This window comes from Gossypium hirsutum, chromosome A13 (assembly GCF_007990345.1).
Source record: "Gossypium hirsutum isolate 1008001.06 chromosome A13, Gossypium_hirsutum_v2.1, whole genome shotgun sequence".
Taxonomy (NCBI): domain Eukaryota; kingdom Viridiplantae; phylum Streptophyta; class Magnoliopsida; order Malvales; family Malvaceae; genus Gossypium; species Gossypium hirsutum.
In genome coordinates this window covers 27,486,595-27,508,322 of record NC_053436.1, presented here as the reverse complement: position 1 = coordinate 27,508,322, position 21,728 = coordinate 27,486,595, and the positions used below count along the sequence as shown (strand labels likewise).

General features: G+C 35.4%; 2 protein-coding genes across 4 annotated transcripts; one reads left to right on the top strand and one right to left on the bottom strand.

Annotated features, from left to right (window-relative positions):
- The first annotated feature begins 602 nt into the window (after nucleotides 1-602).
- Nucleotides 603-6,177, top strand: LOC107893801 (truncated transcription factor CAULIFLOWER A-like). Of its 3 annotated transcripts, NM_001326817.1 has the most exon segments (9): nucleotides 823-1,007; nucleotides 4,184-4,262; nucleotides 4,599-4,663; nucleotides 4,886-4,984; nucleotides 5,084-5,086; nucleotides 5,089-5,125; nucleotides 5,254-5,295; nucleotides 5,483-5,607; nucleotides 5,836-5,935. In NM_001326817.1, coding segments are annotated over 9 exon segments (735 nt in total).
- Nucleotides 6,178-6,212: 35 nt separating this feature from the next.
- Nucleotides 6,213-7,962, bottom strand: LOC107893802 (E3 ubiquitin-protein ligase AIRP1). Its single transcript, XM_016818894.2, has 5 exons — nucleotides 7,792-7,962; nucleotides 7,491-7,616; nucleotides 6,859-7,198; nucleotides 6,645-6,754; nucleotides 6,213-6,421 (listed from the first exon to the last, which is right to left on the bottom strand). Exons 2-5 carry the CDS (start codon nucleotides 7,587-7,589, stop codon nucleotides 6,341-6,343), a joined length of 630 nt encoding a protein of 209 aa, XP_016674383.1. The 5' UTR covers nucleotides 7,590-7,616; nucleotides 7,792-7,962; the 3' UTR covers nucleotides 6,213-6,340.
- Nucleotides 7,963-21,728: the final 13,766 nt, after the last annotated feature.

The window sequence follows — 21,728 nt, the reverse complement described above, 5'->3', positions numbered from 1 at the left end:
GAAATAGAAATTTTATATTTTTTAAATTATTTATGTATTACTGTGCAATGTTTTGGTTGGCATGATCAGAATTGGATGGAAAAAGCTAGTATGATTGGTATTAATAAAAATTTTAATTAATGTAAAAAAAATTAATTACATCAATTTATTATTGGAATGATGTCCATCAATCTATTAATCAATAATAAAAAAATGAAAATAAGACTAGATTACGTGTGAATTTTACCTCGTACAGTATTATTATTTTTCTATATTTTAATAATTTGAATCATTTCATAACTACATTAAAATTTGTTTCCGTACAAGATTGTTATTTTTCCAATAATAAACCTATGCATTATAATTTATTTGGGTTTAAGAGAGAAAAAGAAAATCTCCGCCGTCAGCTGTGTGAGTGTGTGACAGCGAGGGGTCTCCGTACAGCTTCTGACGGTATCTATAGGCTATATGAAGAAAACACCTTATTTTTTTTAATAAAAAGAAGAAATAAAATTGTGGTTCCAACATGAGACAGTAACGACTGAACAGTCATGTTAACCAATGAGGGACCGACAGCACATTCTTAATAAACCACTCTGGTTTTATCTACAAATCCACTCCCTTTCCCTAAAACCACTTTTTTTTTTCTTTTTCCTATTTTTTCCCTGCATTTCCATTTCTATATATGTTGTGCATGTTTTCTCAGATATACTTCACATTTAGCAAAAGAATTTTTTTTTCCAACTTGGGTATTTAACTTTACTCCATCTTCCTCCTCCTTCTTCTTCCTTTTTAGGATCTGGGTTTTTTCCCCCCAATTTTTTAAGGTTATAAAAAAAGAAAATGGGGAGAGGTAGGGTTCAGTTGAAGAGGATTGAGAACAAGATCAACAGGCAAGTTACTTTCTCCAAAAGGAGAGCTGGGTTGTTGAAAAAAGCTCATGAGATCTCCATCTTGTGTGATGCTGAGGTCGCTTTGATTGTCTTCTCCCACAAAGGGAAGCTCTTTGAATACTCCACTGATTCCTGGTATTTCCTTCCCCCTTCATTCTGTTTTCTTTTTAATTTTTTTAAAGTATTCTCCAAGGTTTTGAGAAACAAAGATAAAGTTACTTTTTTTTTTTTGGCTTTGAAACTGAAATAGATGTTTATGAAAGTGGTTTTTGAGGCACTGTCATTAGCAGTTTCTCCTGGATTTCATGCAATGGTTATAACAGGTGAAAAAAAAATTAAAGAATATTACACAGTTCAGTAAAAAGTGTGACTATAACTATATCAGTAATAGAATTTACAAGTGTTTCAGAGATGTTGAAGTAGCAAAAGAATGGAAAGCTTTGAGGGGGAAGTTTGGTCTCATCTTGCTAAAACAAGGTTATTGACCAATGGATGATGAAGAAGAAGCAATAAAAAATTTCCCCTTTTTTAAACTAAAACTTTCTCAATTAGGAGAAAATACAAAGTATCCATTCTATGGACTAAATTATTAATACCAAGTTATAAAAGAAGGGAAAAGCAACACTGAACTTTGTAATAAATTTTATATTCTGTCATCTCAAAAGGAAAAATCATGCTATCAAACATATTTTCTTCTAAAGATAGTAAAAGAAAACCTAAAAAATATGGCTATGTTTTTTCTGAAAATAAATTTGTTTTTACAATTTATTTTTTTGGTTTTGGAACAGAGCTACTATCTTTGTCATCTTCTCTCCTTTGTGTGTTTCCTTTTAGTCCTTACAAGCAACAACTGCTATACATGTATCTCCTTCTTCTTCTTCACCAGTTCTTAAGGCCTAGACCCTCTTTGGCTTTTGAGAACTCTTTGATCCAACAACTGTCCAAGGCCAAAAAGAGGTACCTTTTTGGTAGTTAGAAAATTAGGGATTTGACAATTTTTGTACAGAGGGAGTTTCCTTTTTGAACCCTAAACAAGCTAATAAACTGCTTTCTAAAATTTACATATTCCAATGGGCTCTTCTTTTAGCTGATTTGGTTACATATATGTCACCAATAGCCAGTTACTGGTTCAAGTGAGAAAAAGAATAAAGGAAAAATTATTTATAAGCCTTGATAACTAGGAAAAGAAAACTCTGCAATTTGTGATTCAAGTTCTTCAGTTATATATTATAGATATGGTGTCTGTCTATTTATGGTAATTATCTGAATTTAAATTAATTGATATTTGATGCATATATCCTTTTTTTTCATTATTTTGATTGAGAATAGTTATTTTTTTAAATAAATTAAAATAAAAATATCAAAGCTAAAAATGAAATGAAGGAAAATTGAACACTTTGGATTAGGCTTTATGATTTTATATGCTCTGGATTTATGGTGTGTTTAATAAAAAATCAAATTTTTTTAGTAAATTGAAAAGGGAATTTTTTTTATATTTTATTTTTAAAAAAATGTTTTGAGAATTTTCAATTAAAAAATGTTGAATAATATAAGTAGATAGATAACTTATTTATCACTTCGGTGCTATTGGATAAAATGAAAAGTTAAGTATTGGAAATTTAAGAATTAATTTTATGTTATAAAATTTGTTTGATATAGCACTTAACATTAATTATGGAATATAATTAAATAGTTTGATAATTACATGTTTAAAATTATAAAAAAAATTATATATTACATTTTATCCTTAATTTAAAACATTTCACCTTATTTCAAACTAAAGTGAAATTTTAAATTTAAAGTTTTTATAGGATAATATAATATTAAAATAAATGAATAAAATAGAATTAATTGAAAATATTCTATTTTTAAATAATAAATAGCTCTTATTTACTTATCATTTTCTACATTTTTTTATTTCAGATTATTAGACATGTGTACATAATTAAATTATTGAAAATATTAATTTTCATTTAATTTAATATTTCTAATAGATTATCAAATAAGGCCTTACTAAAAATGTTAAGTTGATTTTATTTTTAAAAAACTTATATTTTAAATAAATTATCAAACTAATAGCTTTTCCAAATAAAAAAATATCAAGCTAATATAAAAAATTTTTATTAATAAGATTTAAATTATATACCAAAAAATAAGATTAAATATGAAAAAATAATTTTGAAAAATCAAAATTTTCTATTTAAAAAAATAAATCTATTTATTAATTAATTTTTACTAATAATCCAAATAATTTCATAATAAATTTAGAGGTAGTTGATTTTTCAAATTATCCAACATTGCATAAATTAAAAATTTACCTACTTAAATATTTAAAATCCAAAACCCTAATTTTGAATGAGTTCATATACGGCATCTATATACAGAAAGAAAAATGGGGGAGGGAGGGTGGCGGTTCAAAGCAAGCTTGAATTGATTCTGTTATGACTCCTCCAAGTTCCTTTGATCTTTCAAGTATTTTATCACCTAAAAAGTAACGTAATTAATTGTGATCCAAAAAAATTATAATTTGATGACTAATTTAATTATTATTTTTTCTCCCCCATTCCTAACACAAATTTTATGACGTGGACTTAATCATATCATTACGATATGTAAGGAATCAAGGGGTTTATGGTGTAAGGCACCGTTATCACAGACTTATAGTTCCTTAAGTCACTTATCAAAACTGAAAAAAAAAAAAAAAAAAAAAACACTTTTAGTTGCTTTAAGTCAGTTTGGTGATACTCAAAATCAGACAGGATTTGACTTCTGATTTTTTGAGGGTTGATTTCGACCTCTTTCAGCTTCCTTCCTCCATGCTGATGACAGACATGCTATTTTTTTAACTGGATTTATGTTTAACTCATTAAAACTCTTAGAAGCTAATATAAAAATTTTAATGTTTTAACCCTTAAGTACTATCTTCTTTTATAGATTACATCACGTAGTTCATTGCAAGTATATATATGGATTTATACTCACTAACATAGCATAAATATTAATCCTTGAGACAAGTTAAGAACGAAGTATGGCATATGAACTATGAAGCCATTAGAAACTTATTGAGTTAATGCAAAAATTAGTTGGAGCAAATGGAAATTAGTTGTTTGTGTGTGTATGCATGCATGAATGCATGTATGTATGTATGGAAATTAGTATGGCATATGAAGCCATTAGAAATCTATATATATTATATGTTTTAAATTAAAGTAAAAGTTATATAAGAAATTAGGGTACAATTAGTTTTACTTGGGAAAGAAAATATTGTGCCATTAAGACTGACATTTATTTTCTGTGATTATCTGCAACAGCATGGAGAAGATCCTTGAACGCTATGAAAGGTATTCTTATGCTGAGAGACAGCTTGTTGCTAGTGAGCCTGAATCTCAGGTACAACATGCCTTTCACGCCGTTAATTTTAGCCACTTATCATAATGATTATATATATGTCTTAATTATATTATATTATATTATATAAATATTGTTTGCAAATAGCAGTTTGACAGCAATAAGGGGTTTGGGGATATCTAAATTCTAAGTACAGTACATTTTTCTAGCTTTTAATGGTAGCTGTCTTTCAATGAGAGACTCTTAGTTTTTGCCTTTCGGTACATAAAACTAAATGAACATTATTCAGGTTTTTAAATTATTGGGAATAGTAGATTGTGAAAAAGGGTTAAGATTTGGCTGAAATTGTATTGAAAACTGAAACCTGTTTATGGACAGGGCAACTGGTCCATGGACTATAATAGACTTAAAGCTAAGGTTGAGCTCTTGCAGAGAAATCACAGGTACCTCTTAATTCAACTGATTACATTGTTGCTAAAGATGAACGAGTGATTTCCTTTTTCAATGTTTATTTTACTCCAACTTAGGTTTGAATGTCAGATATTAGTGTGTTCACCATATCCGAATACGAGTCAAACATGAAAGTTATAGAAAAAGAAAGTTTGACCACTTTAGCTGAACATAGTAATTTCCTGATATGTTGGTGAATTCTTAAACGTCTTCAGGCATTACATGGGAGAAGAATTAGAGTCATTGAGTCTCAAGGAGCTGCAGAATTTGGAGCAGCAGCTTGATACTGCTCTTAAACTTATTCGTTCAAAAAAGTATGCTTTAAACAGCTGTCCTTTGTCCCATTATAGTCTTACAATTATAATTGTTACTGGTTTTAATGATGAAATTGTGGCCCTTTTTTTTCCCTGCAGAACCAACTCATGTATGAGTCAATATCAGAGCTTCAGAGAAAGGTAAGGCCTTTCAGAACATATGCTTGTCAATCCTGGAGAGAATCATTATATGAACTTGGATGATCATATGTGATGTGATGGACACTTGAATGTGAATATAAGAAATCTAATTGTGGTCTTTATGACAGGAGAAGGCAATACAGGAGCAAAACACCATGCTAGCAAAGCAGGTGACATACCCTTTTTCATGTTCAAGATTTCATCAAAATTTTTTTCCTTTCCCACTGTTGAATCATTTGTAAGAGTTTCGATGTGAAATTCAAATCCCAACATCTCAACATTTACAATCTTTTTCTCTTTTTTTTTTTTTTGTAATAGAAAAACATGAACTAACAAATTACCTGTCTTGGCATGTAGATCAAAGAGAGGGAGAAGACAGTGGCGCAGCAACAGCAGCAGCAGCCGCAGTGGGGGCAGCAAGACCATGGCCTCAACACATCATCCTTTCTGCTGCCACAGCCTCCTCCCTGCTTGAATATCGGGTAACACCCCTCATTGGCATTCATCCTTAATGATATCTAGAGATGCATGAAAGGCTTATGTTACTTGTGATGCAAGAAATAAAATCCTATCAGCTGAAAACCGATTAATTTTGAAAACGTATGCCAAAGAAAATGGATCCACATAAGCTTTCGTTTTCTGTTGTCTATAATGAAGTGGCAAAAGCTTGGTTAAAAGATTTGATTGTTTATAGTTTACAATTTTTGCAGTGGCACATACCAGGAAGAAGCAACAGAAATGAGGAGGAATGAACTAGACCTTACTCTGGAACCTATTTACTCATGCCACTTGGGATGCTTTGCTGCATGAAAATGGGTACAATTAATTTAACTATGCTTTTGGTTATATGTGAATATGGACATAGATCCATGCACTATGGTTCTTTTCTTTAAAAAAGAAAACAGCATGAGAAAGGATAAATTGTTGGAAACTCATGCCTTTTATGTCTGCTTTGTCTTGACATACATATATTTGTGTATCGATGTCGATGATTAGTGTATTACTGGATCTCGTATTTCACTCGTTATTAACTGTCAGTTGCTGCCTTTGAAGATACAATTTTCATAATTTCTTGGTGATTATATCAAGCAATTAGACTAAATCTTCTTTTCAGTGAAAAAAAAAAAGAGTACATAATTTCTTGCAATGGTATAAATGGCAATGCAGGAACCTATATCTCTTTCTCATCAAACTACAAAACTCGGAAAAAAAAAACTATTGAAATGTACCCTCAAAAATCATACGTTCATCTTTGGTTAATGGTGATCCAATTTCTACTTCACCAAACATCATCATCTGCAAAATCAGTCCATAATCAGTTATATGATTTAGGAAAATATGGCATTAGAAGACTATATAGAATCCCCATTTTTACATGATATAAAGAGCTAACAGCTCCGGTTTAGTATTCGATTCTCGACATTTGATGATTGGAAGAAAGAGATGCTAAATGGGATCTTAATGGCAGAAGTTAGAACAGAAAATGGAGTAATTGCAGAACCTTGTAGAAACAAATTACCTTGGCACAAATAGGACAGTTTTCGGATCTCTCCATCCACTCATATATGCAACCAAGGTGGTAAGTGTGGGAACATTGAAGAACTATTCTTGGATTTTCGGGAATGTAATCTGATATAGGAAATCAAGAGAGGGTAACCAAAGTAAGCCAATGTCTCATTTAATGGCTTCCACTTGTATAAGCTGGTTAGGGAATCAGCAATTGAAAAGGTTACCTTCAAGACATGTGGGGCAAACATCTTCATCTTCTAATGATCCATAGTCACAACCAACTTCAGTTTCAGGTTTATCGTGTGAGAACTTCAATTGAGATTCGCATTGAACTCCAGCTGATTTGTTTCCTATACTTGCGTGTTCCGTGTGATTGATTCGATAATCCTCTCTTCCTTCAATCCGATCGTACTCGTAGGAGGGTGTCGTATCAGCTTCGGAATGCAAGACCCTTGCAGTATGTGTGATGATATTGTTAAATGCAGCATTAGAATCCAAAGGGGCTGACACTTGAGAATTCAAAGCGGGCGAATCCGATTGCTCGTTGCTCCTTACTCCGGTAAACTGAGGATCAAATTAATAAGCCCCGGTGAAGCTAAAGATCAAAGAAGCATTATAGGAAATTGCTATCAGAAAACAAATATTATTAGATTCCTTGAAACTTTTCATCAAACGAACAGTCAGTAGCCAATGACTCAATCCATAATTGGCAAAAAAAAAAAAGAAAAAAGAACCTTGTGTAAATTGCAGGTGTTTTCATTGTTTAAGAAGAAAAGAACTTCATGCCCATATAAATTCAACAAAATTCTGTCTCGATGCTAACTCAAAAGGAGAAGGAAAAAATTTGACATGGTACCTTTCCCCTGAGGGCATGAATGACGCTATTGAGACTGATAAAAGTGGAAACATGTAGTTCAGGATCCCTGATACCCAAACAACAGCAACAAGCTCCCATGATCAATACTTTAATTTACTTGTCAGCCTGAAAAATAATCATAATTACTAGCAATCCTTTCACAAGTAACATAAAATAACAAATAATTTAGACATGAATGTTGAGTAGCTAGTCCTCAAACTGACATCGACCCAATAGAGACCATCAATCCGATAAACTAACTATGATTATCTTCATGGATAAAAATCAAAGGGAACTTAACTGTGAAATGAAATTCGCTGCCTTGAAGAAGGAAATGATGATGAAACAAGTGGAATTTATGGTTGTTTTTTTTTAAAGTAGAGAACAGATAGAGATGAGTTGATAAGAAACCCCCAAGAATTTAGTGCATTCAAATAGAAAGAGAAGAAACAAAGACTGAATTTAGTAGTCGGGTTTGGTGGAAAATTGAAAGATTCTAAAAATCTCGAGTTTTTCGGATTAAAATTTATAATTTGAAGCCTAAGCTGCGTAGGATTCTTCTACCACAATCGACAAAAGAGACATATGATAACGATTTTACGATACCCAAGTCAAGGGACCATCTTTATTCTTCATATGCTGCATGCTTTCATGACGCGGAAATTGAAACCTACTTTAAAGTAAATATTATTTTTTTTTAAATATTTTAAATTAGATTGTATTGGATAGAAGGTTAAATATTCTTCAAGGTTTTTACTCTTCATAGACTTAAAATTTAGTTCTTGTACTTTTGTTCCTAAGAATTTAGTTTCTCTATTTTTAATATTTCAAAATTTAGGTTTGATTGTTAATACTATTAAAATTATTTTTGTTAAATTTAGGTTCATTACAACGTCATTTTTTAGTTACATTGCTACTGAATGAGTATTTTTTTAATATTTCAAAATGTCACACTAACAAATTTAACAATAAAATTTAATAGTGTTGACAATTGTATTTAACTTTTGAAATCTAAAAAGTAGAAGGACTAAATTCTTAAAAAAGTATAGAGACTAAAATTTAAATTTATGAAGAGTACAAAAACTTACAAAATACTTTAACCTAGAATAAACTTGTAACCCCCTAAACCCGATCTAAATGTTATGGCTGAATCTCGAATATCACATCGACCATGATGATGACTGTAACATCCCAAAATAGGGTCTAGTCTGAAAAGTGGTTTCGGGACCACAAATTCGACGTTGAAATATTTATTTTATGATTATTATGAGGTCTAGAATATGAAAATATGCTTGTGTTAAAGTTTCATGAAGAAATTATATGAGCAAAGTGTCCAATTGGAAAATAAGGACCAAATTGAGTAAATCGCAAAACTTGGATTCTAGAAGCAATTTGTATGAAATTGCTTTAGATTATTAATTAGAAGTCCTTAAGGAGCAATTTTCCCAATCTCTAAGTTTTTGGACAAAAATGGGCATGTATGGAAAAAATTTTAAAGAAAGGGCTTAAGGGCATTTTGTTCATTTGGCTAATTAATGAAATAAAATGGGAAAATGAAGGCAAAAATCAGCCATTCTTCTCCCTCATCCAGCCAAATTTCTCAAGCCCTCCATAGCTAGGGTTTTTAATATTTTCAAGCTCAATAGTAAGTGCTCCCAAGTCCCGTTTTTAATGTTCTTCGTATTTTTAAAACCCGATAGCTTACTCTCTCCATTTCTACCCATATTTTGAGTTAGGGTTCATGTTTGCAAAGTGAACCATGTGTCACATGTTTATTCTTTGATGTTTTATGGAGGAATATGAAAGTTGGATGTGTGTTAAACATATTTTTCTAGGTGATTTTCATGAAAAACCTCTAAAAGGACCTTTTTGCAAAAGGTACAAAATATGTGGTAGAAATGTGAAATAATGGAAAATGTGGGCTGCCATAAGAGGGAAAAACTTTCGATTAGGCTTGGGTAATGTAGAAATTTCATGCATTTCATCATACAAGCCTAGGGACTAAATTATAAATAATGTAAAAGGTTAGGGGCATAACGATCATTTTGTTCGGGGGTGAAATTTAGACTCGAAAAGAACAATTTGAGGTATTAATGATTCATTTTTATTGTTATAGACCTCGAGGAAAAAATTTCGGAGGTCGATCAAGGAAAATGAAAGGTTTTGGAATAACCGAAACATGAAACCAAAACGGATACCAGGAAAGTTTGAATAACTTTAAGTAAACTATTAATATGTCTAATTGCATGTTTTATGAATGGATGATAATTGGTTATAGTGATGGCATGAAAATCCATAAAATGTGTTAATAATAATGATATGATAATAAATGTCCCGATTGAAGTCAAAAGGGAAATTCGATGGAAAAACCATGGCTTACGTGACTTGAGATCCTGCATGTGTTACAGAAAAGGATTTAGCCCAGACGGGTAATCCGTTGATCTCAAATATAGAAAGGATCTAGCCCCGACAGGTGTTTCTTGAGTGATCGAGCCTCCCGAAGAATATGTGTGCATAATGGATTTAGCCCGGAAGGGTAATTTGACTAGAGTCTGAATTTAGCCTGGACTGGTAATTTAGATCCGAGCTCATTACGAGTGTTTGTCGCTACAAGGGATTTAGCCTGGACTGGTAATCCCGCCATAAGATGTGAGGTTCGCGGGAGTGCGTACTTGAGATGATCGTTCTTGTGACTTGATGACAAATGGATAATGCATTGAGATTTTTGAGAAACTTAACGAGACTAACATGAGATAGAAAAATGAAAATGTTGGATGATGAGCTTATCTAAGACAAATTACATGGTGTATTGTTATGAAACTAACTTATCGATTGAGTGCAAGTAATAGGGAAACTATTTCATGCTTGTTGGTTTTATTGCCTAATATGGATGCATGCTAATTAATCGGTAAGTTTACTTTCCAGTTATTCGGGCTTACTAAGCATGTAAATGCTTACCCCTCTCTTTTCCCTGTCTTACAGAGCTGGAGGACTCGTAAAGATTGGGAGACGGTTGGAGAATCAACACACTATCATCTAGTCCAGCTTTGGTATATAGATACTTTTATTTTGTTCAATGACATGTATAGGGCTTTTGTTATTTTGTTTTATGTGTCATTTGATTAGCCAACATGAAGGCTTATAAAAGTATACGTGTTCACTTGTATATGGCCATAGAAATTGGCTCATTTTGATGTAGGTTATGACCTACAAATTTGTGCATGTTTATGTCCAATGTTCTTATGATGGTTAAATATGGCATATCACAATTAAGTATATGTAATGTGACTAAATCACAAGGGATGGCTAGGTTATAATTGGCAATGAGTTAAGACAATGAGCCAAGCTTAATTGAGTTACCAGTCATAGAAACCCTTAACATAAAGTGGATAATCGAGCATGTATAAAACCGATGAGATAAGGTTTACATGCAATGAGATATATCAATGTCATTTGGGATGTATAATTAGGCCTTGTTATGTATTTTGGTAATTTATAAGAGTTTGGGGATGATAGAGGTTGACCAAAGGCTTGGAAACTAGCCTAACAACGTCCACATGGGTAGACACACGGGCGTGTGTCTAGGCCGTGTGTGACACACGGACCGCCTCATGGGCGTGTGATATGGCCGTGTGTCCCCTGTACATAAAAATTTTAAGTCAGAATGCATGGTAGTAAACACACGAGTAGAGACACTGTAACACCCCTTACCCATATCCGACGCCGGAACAGGGTACGAGACATTCTGGACTTAAACATACACATTCATGCAAAAAATGGGCCATAAAATCTCTTTTAATTCAAAACCTTTCAAACACATACATGTCGTCCCATATTTGGGTCTACGAAGCCCAAAACATTCCTCGAAATTGATTCCGGACTAAATCGAGAACTTTGAAAAGTTTCAGGAAAACTTAGGAAATTTTTCCATGAAACAGGGTCACATGTCCGTGTCCTTAGACTATGTAACTCTCTGTTTATGACGTCAACCCTCACACGATTGAGACACACGACTGTGTCTCAGCCCGTGCGGCCAACACTTAGGCTATTTTCCAAGCCTTGTCACAAGCCCGTGCGGACATAGGGGCATGCTCGTGTCCTCAGACCGTGTAACTCTCTATTTATGACGTTAACATGTGCATCGAACCACACGGCCGGGTCACACGCCCGTGTCTCTTGGTCGTGTCCCTCACACGGTTGAGACACACGGCTGTGTCTCAACCCGTGCGGCCAACACTTAGGCTATTTTCCAAGCCTTCATGTTACCCATAATCTCTTACAAGTAATGTATCTACTCATGCAATACCAACTCTAGATTCCTTACTTCACATTCATAAGACTGGTCATTTTGATGACCATTTTTACCATTATACTATGGTTACCAACTTATCCATCAAGCACTCATGTTCAATCATTATCACGTTGTGTATATAACGTGCAATTACTACATGGCTATGGCCACCTCAATTGGTCATAGAGCATACATCCAACACACATGTCATATTACTAACCATGCATGGCAAATAAACATAATCACATTATAAACATTAGACATGACATGAATAGCTAGGCTTACAAGCCATAATCAATATGCGCCACATCTCATGCCATATGCATATAACTCAATATAAGCCAACATATTTGGCCAAAGAAAAATAATGCATGTCAATCAACTAGATCCCTATACATGCCACTCACTTGAAAATTTCTAATATATACTTCATTTTTTTCCAAAGGTAGCGACTTGATAGTGTGATGCTACCTCCGATGATCTCCAACTCCAAGCTAACCTGAAAACACTAAAGGAAAGGAAAGGAAGGGAGTAAGCTTTATAGCTTAGTAAGACCATATGAAAATAATAAGTAACTTATCAACTTGCTTTTCATGGTAATACAACCCTTTGCATTTTTACTCATGTTCCAAGTAAGCTGTTTTCTCGAGTCACAGTCACTAAATTATTTATATCTGGAGCTACGGAACTCCAAATTAAGTTTTGATAATTTTCCCTAAAACTAGACTCACATATCTTCTTACCATAAAATTTTCAAAAATTTTTATTCAACCAATTAGTACATTTTATTCCTTAAATTTACTCTTTTTTCCTGTCTGACAGTTCTAACCCCTCTTCACTAAAAAATAATTATCTCATAATACGGGACTCAGATGATGTTCCTGTCTGTTTCTCTTGAAAATAAACTCATTATTAATTATAAGCATATAAATTATAACCCATAAATATTTTGTTTATAATTTTCAATTATTTTCTCAAATCAGAACAGGGGATTTCGAAGTCATTCTGAATCTGTCCCACAACAATTTAAATATTTCATAATACAAAACTCTTTTTCTTACATAATTTCTTCTATGTGAAATTAGACTCATTAGGATTTAATTTCATATTTTATTCAGCCTCTAACTCAATTTCCACAATTTTTGGTGGATGTTCAAAGTCAAACTATAGCTGCTGTCCAAATCTGTTTTAGTGTGAATTAACGATACTAAGTTTATCACACCATATTAATTCACTTTCACCACATTGGTAAGGTTACATATTCATACATCATAAGTATAGACCTATAATCACAAGGCCATCACAAAATCATTCTCATAAGCATGACTTACCTATTTACATCTTCACTAAAAGTGCATCACAAACTGAAATCATTTCTCATGAGCTTGGCATACATACCTGTGTTACTTAACATGCTCATTTTCATTTCCTACTAATCATATAACATGAATTGAATTCACATCTCATCAATTTCATGTAAGTACCTGTACCACTCACAATATGGTCATAACCTTTCTCAGTTAGCTTAAACCATAACTCTCACCGTTGAACCATTCGGAAAGCTATCGGATATTTGCTAAGCCTCAAACATAGGGTATAATACAGATGCCATGTCCCAACATGGTCTTACACTGGCTCATCCATCAAGTCGATGCCATGTCCCAAACATGGTCTTACACTAAATATCGAAATTGAGGCCGACGCCATATCTCAGACATGGTCTTACACTAGCTCTCACATATCCGTGCCGATGCCATGTCCCAGACATGGTCTTACACTGATAATCTCGTAGCCGATGCATGTCCCAGACATGTTTTACACTGGCTTACATCTTGAGGCCGATGCATGTCCCAGGCATGTCTTACACTAGCTCTTATCTGAGTGTCGATGCCATGTCCAAGACATGGTCTTACACTGGCTCACAAATAACCCGAATGTCATGGCATGAATACCCGAATGTCATGGCATGATTATTCGAATTGTTTCTCAAGGTTCAAATGGGAATTCTACTATCTTAATATTCATCAAACATAATCATTTCCACAACCAAGCAATTCATGCTATATCAATTTAAACACATATAATAATGTAGTTGTATTATTTACATACAACTTACTCGTTTCAACAGAATATCATGCTCATTTAATCACATCGACTTACCTCAAATGAAATTTCGGCTAATTATTCTCTTTTTGTTTTTAACCACAGACTTTCTCGATTTAAGACCAAATCTCAATTTTCTTGATCTAAAATGATGAAATTCACTCATTTAATTAATGTACTAATCATTTTGGACCTAAAACATATTTTGGAAAAATTTACATTTTTGCCCCTAAACTTTTGCATAATTACGAATTTACCTCAAGGCTCGGAAATTGAAATTTATTAGATTTCTATAAGATTTACGACGTGTTGAACATTTTTCTCTTCTATGACAACCTCAAATTCTCACTAATTCATGCTTTTATAAACATTAACAACTTTTACTAATTAACTCGTTTTAACCATTTTCAACGAAAATCACTTAACAAAAATCGTTCTTCTAACCTCAAGCGTCCTTATTCTACCATTAAACATCAAAATGCAGAATTATCTAGCATGAGTCAATTTTTTTTAAGCTTCATTTTTCATGCAAATAAATGGTAGAAATAGAAAGATTACGAATTATTTCGGTAAAGAGGGAGACAAAGCCTTTTCACTTCAACTAATCGTTGATTGCAGGTAAGCCTGAAGCTTTGAGACGGCTGATGTCGGTATTGTGTAGGGCAGTAGGTCTGTAACACCCCGAACCCGAGACCGTCGCCGGAGTCGAACACGAGGTGTTAACAGACTTCAAACCACTTATTTGACATTTCCCAGACAAGCTGCCAATCTGCGTACTAGTCGCTTTAAAAATCATATCTTGAGTTCTGAAACTCGAAATCCAGTTCCGTAAATTTTCCCTGGAACTAGACTCATATACCTATATGGTAGAATTTTTGTAGAATTTTTGGTCGGGCCAATTAGTACAGTTTATTAGTTAAATTCTCCCCTATTACAGGGTGCGACTACACTGACCTTCATGCATTACGATTTGGATAACTCCCTGCACAGAGCTTCAACACCGATGCCGTTTGTTTCTATAGAAACTAGAATCATAGAGGAATCTATACATATATGGCATGACTCCTAATTATCTCTGGTTAATTTATAATGAATTTCCAAAGTCAGAACAGGGAATCCAGAAACCGTTCTGGCCCTGTCTCACGAGAACCTGAATATCTCTTAACATACTGTCCATATGGTTGTTTCGTTACTTCTATATGAAAATAGACTCATCGAGATTCGATTACAAAATTTATTCACTATTTAATTCCATTCCTACTAATTTTTGTAATTTTTCAATCTCATGTCACTGTTGCTGCCAGCATCTGTTACTGAAGCAACTATGCCTATTTCGTAATTTCTCATTGATCTAACTAGTAATTCATCATACATATCACAAAATTATAATCATGACTAGCCATACCAAAGGCTAATCATTGTCAAATATCTCCCTACTACACTATTGCCATATCATGAATCTTAACACCAAAAATAATCAACCATGACATATGGCATAAAAAAAAATCGAATTACCCAGACTTACGACCTAACATTATAAAACCAAATCCAACCGAACATTTATGCTATTTTCGCATGGCTAAAAGTTTACATACCAAAGTTCAAACACAACATAATAGCCTATACATGCCGAAATGTTCTCCTAAGCTGACTAAGAAGAAAGTACCAAAACTTGCTAGCTGCTGTGATGACTTCGATGACGGCCCGACCACGCGAAGGAAACGAATCCAAGAAGCCTAAAATAGGTGACAAGGAAAACACCGAGTGAGTATATAACTCAGTAAGTCATAAGCAATGCACTACCATCCATTAATAACATTATCACAAGAGGAAACAAAATGGAACGAGGCTAGTTACTCCATCCACACCGAACCATACCATAGTTCCTTAGGCCTATCGGTTCCATCTCATACCAAGTCATGCATTCACATTCCATATACTAATTGATAGGATATTTGAGGCATTTTCATACATCATTTTATTTTCATTACAATCATACAACTAGACGACCTTTCACCTATTCCACGATAAATCTTATATACGTGACTTCAAGTATAATTGTCACATAGGTTCAAAACTTACCAAGCTCAACTCCAAATATAAACGTAGCGCCTATTAGCCATGAACTCAAGGTACTTACCTTTTTCCGCTGTCCAAAATCGACTCGGTAATGTCGCATCCTTAATGTAAATAATTTATAGAAAGTATATATATAGTGGGTTCGCACACATAGTGCTTAATAATCAACCACGCACACTTAGTGCCATGTACTTTAAACTCGCACACTTAGTGCCATGCATTTCAAGTTCGCACACCTAGTGCCAATCTCACAACCGTGAACACTTATTGCCCGCACACTTAGTGCCGAAAACCAGCCACTCTATAGGCTTCACTTCCTTTTTACATTCGACAAATTTCATCTCTACATACATATACATTTGTATACATTTCATCTCATTAAACACAATTGTATAGGTATTACGATCATTTAAATCAATACCAAAGATATGCTTAATGACTTACCTTGTGTTAGGTAAATAGTTCCAAGTCGGCTACTCGATGACCTTCGATTTTCCCTTGTTGGACGCCTCTCCTTTAGAGTCTTGAGCTTAAACAAATAAATTAACTCATTTAACCGCTTTGCTACATATATTGGTATCCACATTTTAATGATTTTATGACATACGAAACGACATGGTAAATTTTCATCTTGCTACTTTATGTTCTTAGCTATTCGGCTAATAACCTCATGCAATTACCATACTATCAATAATCTAATCACACATGCATATGCATACTTGGACATTCGGTAATCACCTTTGCTAATTTTAAACTCAACATCACATAAGCTCCCAAGTGATGGCCGAATGCTTCATTTGTTACCCAACTAACCATTCAACAACCTCAACCTCATTACCACCCTTTTATGCCTAATTATCTAAGTCAAGATAAGATCATCAACATGCCTAACTATAGCCGAATGTGCAACATTAATCTATCATTTCTATCTCATTTAACACTTAACATTTACCACATATCGATTCACCAAACTCTCCATCTATTCATGCTCTCATATTCGGTCACCCATACCCATACTAACCATATAACTAATTAATCCTAGGGTTAAACACAAGTACAATATTGAAGCACCATGGCCGAACCTTCATGAAGTTGCTAAGACCCCTCATTTCTACTCCTCACACACTCTCACATCCAAACCTTTTTATTAAACACTCAAGCTCAATCATCTTCATGCCTCATCACCACAACATCAAAACACCAACCAAGAAAGACAACACCCATGGCCGAATATCATCTCCATCACATAGCAAGATTTAGACCATGGGCTAGGTAGAACTCAAACTAACAACTAAAACATGCATGCATCTCATGGAACATCATCAAACATACCTTAGCCTAGTTACATGCATGGCCGAATCTCTTCAACCTTTCTTCTTCCTTCCTCCTTCAAATTTTTGGCCAAGGTGTTAAAGGATGAACACCCTTTCTTTTTTTTTCTTTTCTTTGTCTAGTTACGGCAAATGGAGGGGGGGGATGGATGAGACAACTTTGTTTTCATCACCCCTCCCTTTTCATTACTTAATTACTAACCCTTTATTTATTCTTTCTCACATAACACACTAAGCCAACATGTTCCCAACATGTTTCCACCCATAGCATGGCCGGCCACTAGCTCAAATTTTGGGTAATTTGACATGCAAACCTATCATTTTCATAACATGCATTAATAGGCCACTTCACATTTGCCTAGCACATTTCTAAATTTTCTTACATAAGTCCTATTTAATAAAATTCACTTACAATTAACAAATTCAAACATGAAATTTTCACACATGCATATATACATATAATAAGCATCAAATATGATGGCTAATTATTATTATGACTCAGTTTTGTGGTCCCGAAACCACTTCCCGACTAGGGTCAATTTTGGGCTGTCACAACTCTCCCCCACTTAAGAAATTTTTATCCCCGAAAATCTTACCGGTAAATAGGTTTGGGTATCGTTCTTTCATCGAGCTCTCGGTTTCCCAAGTAGCTTCCTCGATCCCGTGTTTGAGCCATAACACCTTTACTAACGGAACCCTTTTGTTTCGCAACTCCTTCACTTCACGAGCTAGGATACGCATCGGCTCTTCTTCATAACTCATATCGGCTTGAATTTCAACCTCCGACGGGCTAATTATGTGCGAAGGATCAGATCTATAGCGTCGAAGCATCGAAACATGAAAGACGTCGTGAATCTTTTCAAGTTCAGGGGGTAAAATCAATCGATACGCAACTGGACCGACTCGTTCGGATATTTCGTATGGCCCAATGAATCTCGGACTCAACTTGCCCTTTCGGCCAAATCTGAGTACCTTTTTCCAAGGCGAAACTTTAAGAAACACTTTATCTCCCACCTGATATTCAATGTCTTTTCGTTTCAAATCCGCATACGATTTCTGACGATCTGTGGCTGCCTTTAGACTTTCACGGATTACCTTTACTTTCTGTTCGGCATCTTTAATCAAATCGACTCCAAAAATTTTACTTTCACCGAGCTCGGTCCAAAACAATGGTGTACGGCATTTACGACCGTACAAGCCTCGTAAGGTGCCATATTATACTTGATTGAAAACTATTGTTGTAAGCGAATTCAATCAAAGGTAAATACCGTTCCCATGAACCACTAAACTCAAGGATGCAGCATCTCAGCATATCCTTGAGTATCTAAATTATCCGCTCGGATTGACCATCAGTTTGGGGATGAAAAGCGGTGCTAAAATGCAGCTTGGTACCCAAAGCTTCTTGCAATTTTTCCAAAATCGTGAGGTGAATCTCGGATCTCTATCCGACACGATAGAAATAGGTACCCCGTGTAATCTCACAATCTGAGAAACATACAATTCGGCTAATTTATCCAATGAAAAATCCGTACGCACGGGATAAAGTGAGCCGACTTAGTCAGTCTATCAACAACAACCCAAATCGTATCCTTCTTACTTGCTGACAATGGTAGTCCGGACACAAAGTCCATTGTGACTCGATCCCATTTCCACTCGGGTATCACGATCGGCTGAAGTAATCCTGAAGGCACTTGATGTTCTGCTTTCACTTGTTGACATATTAAACATCTCGAAACAAAGTCGGAGATGTCCCATTTCATACCATGCCACCAAAACCGACGTTTCAAATCGTTGTACATTTTCGTACTCCCCGAGTGAATTGACATTCGGCTACAATGGGCTTCGTTCAGAATCATCGAAATGAGTTCCGAATTCCTTGGAACACACAAACGACTTCTGAATCTCAAACAATCGTCATCATCAATTTGAAATTCGGATTCCATATTCGGAACACATTCAGCCCATTTTGCAACCAATTCATCGTCGACTTTCTGAGCTTCACTAATTTGACGAATCAATAACGGTTTGGCCTTTAATTCAGCTACTAACACATTGTCGGGTAGAACAGACAAGTGCACATTCATCGCTCGTAAAGCAAACAGTGATTTCCGGCTTAAGGCGTCCGCAACCACATTAGCCTTTCCCGGGTGGTAATCAATGACAAGCTCGTAATCTTTCAACAACTCAAGCCAACGTCTTTGTCGCAGATTTAAGTCTCTTTGAGTCATCAAATATTTGAGACTTTTGTGATCCGAAAATACATGGCACTTTTCGCCAAACAAATAATGTCGCCATATTTTCAAAGCAAATACGATGGCGGCTAGTTCGAGATCATAGGTTGGATAATTTCTCTCGTGTGGCTTCAATTGTCTCGACGCATAGGCCACAACTCGACCTTCTTGCATCAATACGCAACCCAACCCGAGTAGGGATGCGTCACTATAAATGACAAACTCTTTGCCTGATTCGGGTTGCACTAAAATTGGAGCTTCAGTCAAATAAGTTTCAGTTGATCGAAACTTTTCTGACATTTCTCCGTCCATTCGAACTTAGCATCCTTTTGAAGTAGCTTCGTCATTGGTGTGGCTATCATCGAGAAACCTTTTACAAATGGTCGTAATAACCGGCGAGCCCTAGGAAGCTCCGAACTTCGGTAACATTTCTTGGAGGCTTCCAGTTAAGTATGGCTGAAATTTTGCTCGGGTCAACTCGAATACCCGATGCGGATACCACATGACCCAAGAAGCTAACCTCTCTTAACCAGAACTCACACTTACTGAACTTCACATATAACTGCTTATCCCGCAAAATTTGCAACACTAATCTCAGGTGTTCAGCATGTTCGATCTCATCTCTTGAATAGACCAAGATATCGTCAATGAACACAACTACGAACCGATCCAAATACTGTCTGAAGATCCGATTCATCAAATCCATAAATACCGCAGGGGCATTAGTGAGCCCGAACGGCATCACTAAGAACTCGTAGTGACCGTACCTCGTTCTGAAAGCAGTTTTGGGTACGTCCGAATCTCGAATCCGCAACTGATAATAACCCGATCTCAAATCTATCTTTGAAAACACTGAGGCTCCCTTTAATTGATCAAACAAATCATCAATACGTGGTAACGGATATTTATTCTTTATCGTCACTTTATTCAGTTGACGATAGTCAATGCACAACCTCATGGTTCCGTCCTTCTTTTTCACGAACAATACTGGTGCTCCCCAAGGTGAGAAACTGGTCGAGCGAAACCTCTATCCGTAATTCTTGCAATTGAACTTTCAATTCCTTTAATTCTGTTAATGCCATACGATATGGGCTATTGAGATCGGCGTGGTACCAGGTACAATCTCGATGCCGAATTCCACCTCTCGAACCGGTGGCAACCCCGGTAACTCCTCAGGAAAAACATTTGAATACTCACAAACCACTAGTACTGATTCAAGTTTCTTTCCGTCTCTTTGCTATCAAATACATACACAAGGTATGCTTCACAACCCTTTTTCATATATCTCTGAGCGGTCATTGAAGATATTATCACTGGCACCCCCTTCCAATCGGTAGACTCAACTCAGACTACCTCATCATTTGCACTCCTCAAATTGATGGTTTTCTTTTGCAGTTCACCACTGCATCATGTACGGTCAACCAATCCATACCAAGAATAACATCAAATTCGTCAAACGGCAAAAGCATCAAATCGGCCGGAAAACAGGATTCTCGGATATTAGAGGGCATTTCTTACACACTTTATCAACAAGTACGTATTGGCCCAAAGGATTTGACACCGAATTACAACTCAGTAGACTCAACAGGTAGAGTCTTACTGAATGCTAAGGTTCACATACATATGAATGAGTAGAGCCAGGTCAATCAATGCAATCACATTAGTATCAAAGAGAGTGAAGGTACCAGTGATGACGTCAGGGGAGGATGCCTCCTCTCGTGCGCGAATGGCATATGCTCTAGTAGGATACGGTCCGGCTCGAACAGCCGTATCAGAGGCTCCTCTCTGACTACCACCCCTACCTCCTAAAATTCCGTGGTCTACCTTTAGTTGTCACTCCACTAGTCTGCACCTGATCTTATCTCTCATCAAGCTCGGCAATCTCTAAGAAGTGGTCCTCGAACCGCATCCGTACAGCCTGTAGTAGACTTACCCAACATCACCAGGTGTCGTCTTCCGCATTGGGACATTCAGGTTTCTCTTGACGATATTGCCCACACTACTACCGAAGTAGCTCGGGAGTCCGTCGAGGGTCGTGCTCTGATGAAATTCCCGCAGTCGCCCTCGACTTATTAGTGTCCTCCCTGAACTTCTTACAGCTGAGACGGAGCTTACCCGTCGATCTTTACGATAGTCTCTAGCTTCAAATTCAGCCTTCTTCTTTCCTTCCAAGTTCTTCCGCCTTGCAGGCTCGTTCGACTAG

What these genes read in the sequence shown, in the direction of transcription:
- LOC107893802 (XM_016818894.2), bottom strand. Translation starts at nt 7,589, where the DNA reads ATGGGAGCTTGTTGCTGTTGTTTGGGTATCAGGGATCCTGAACTACAT. An exon ending in TTGCCCCACATGTCTTGAAG is followed by an intron (nt 6,755 to 6,858) that starts GTAACCTTTTCA and finishes TTCCTATATCAG; the next exon opens with ATTACATTCCCGAAAATCCA. An exon ending in ACTGTCCTATTTGTGCCAAG is followed by an intron (nt 6,422 to 6,644) that starts GTAATTTGTTTC and finishes CTGATTTTGCAG; the next exon opens with ATGATGATGTTTGGTGAAGT.
- LOC107893801 (XM_041084303.1), top strand. Translation starts at nt 823, where the DNA reads ATGGGGAGAGGTAGGGTTCAGTTGAAGAGGATTGAGAACAAGATCAAC. An exon ending in GAATACTCCACTGATTCCTG is followed by an intron (nt 1,008 to 4,183) that starts GTATTTCCTTCC and finishes TATCTGCAACAG; the next exon opens with CATGGAGAAGATCCTTGAAC. An exon ending in AAACTTATTCGTTCAAAAAA is followed by an intron (nt 4,985 to 5,085) that starts GTATGCTTTAAA and finishes TTCCCTGCAGAA; the next exon opens with CCAACTCATGTATGAGTCAA.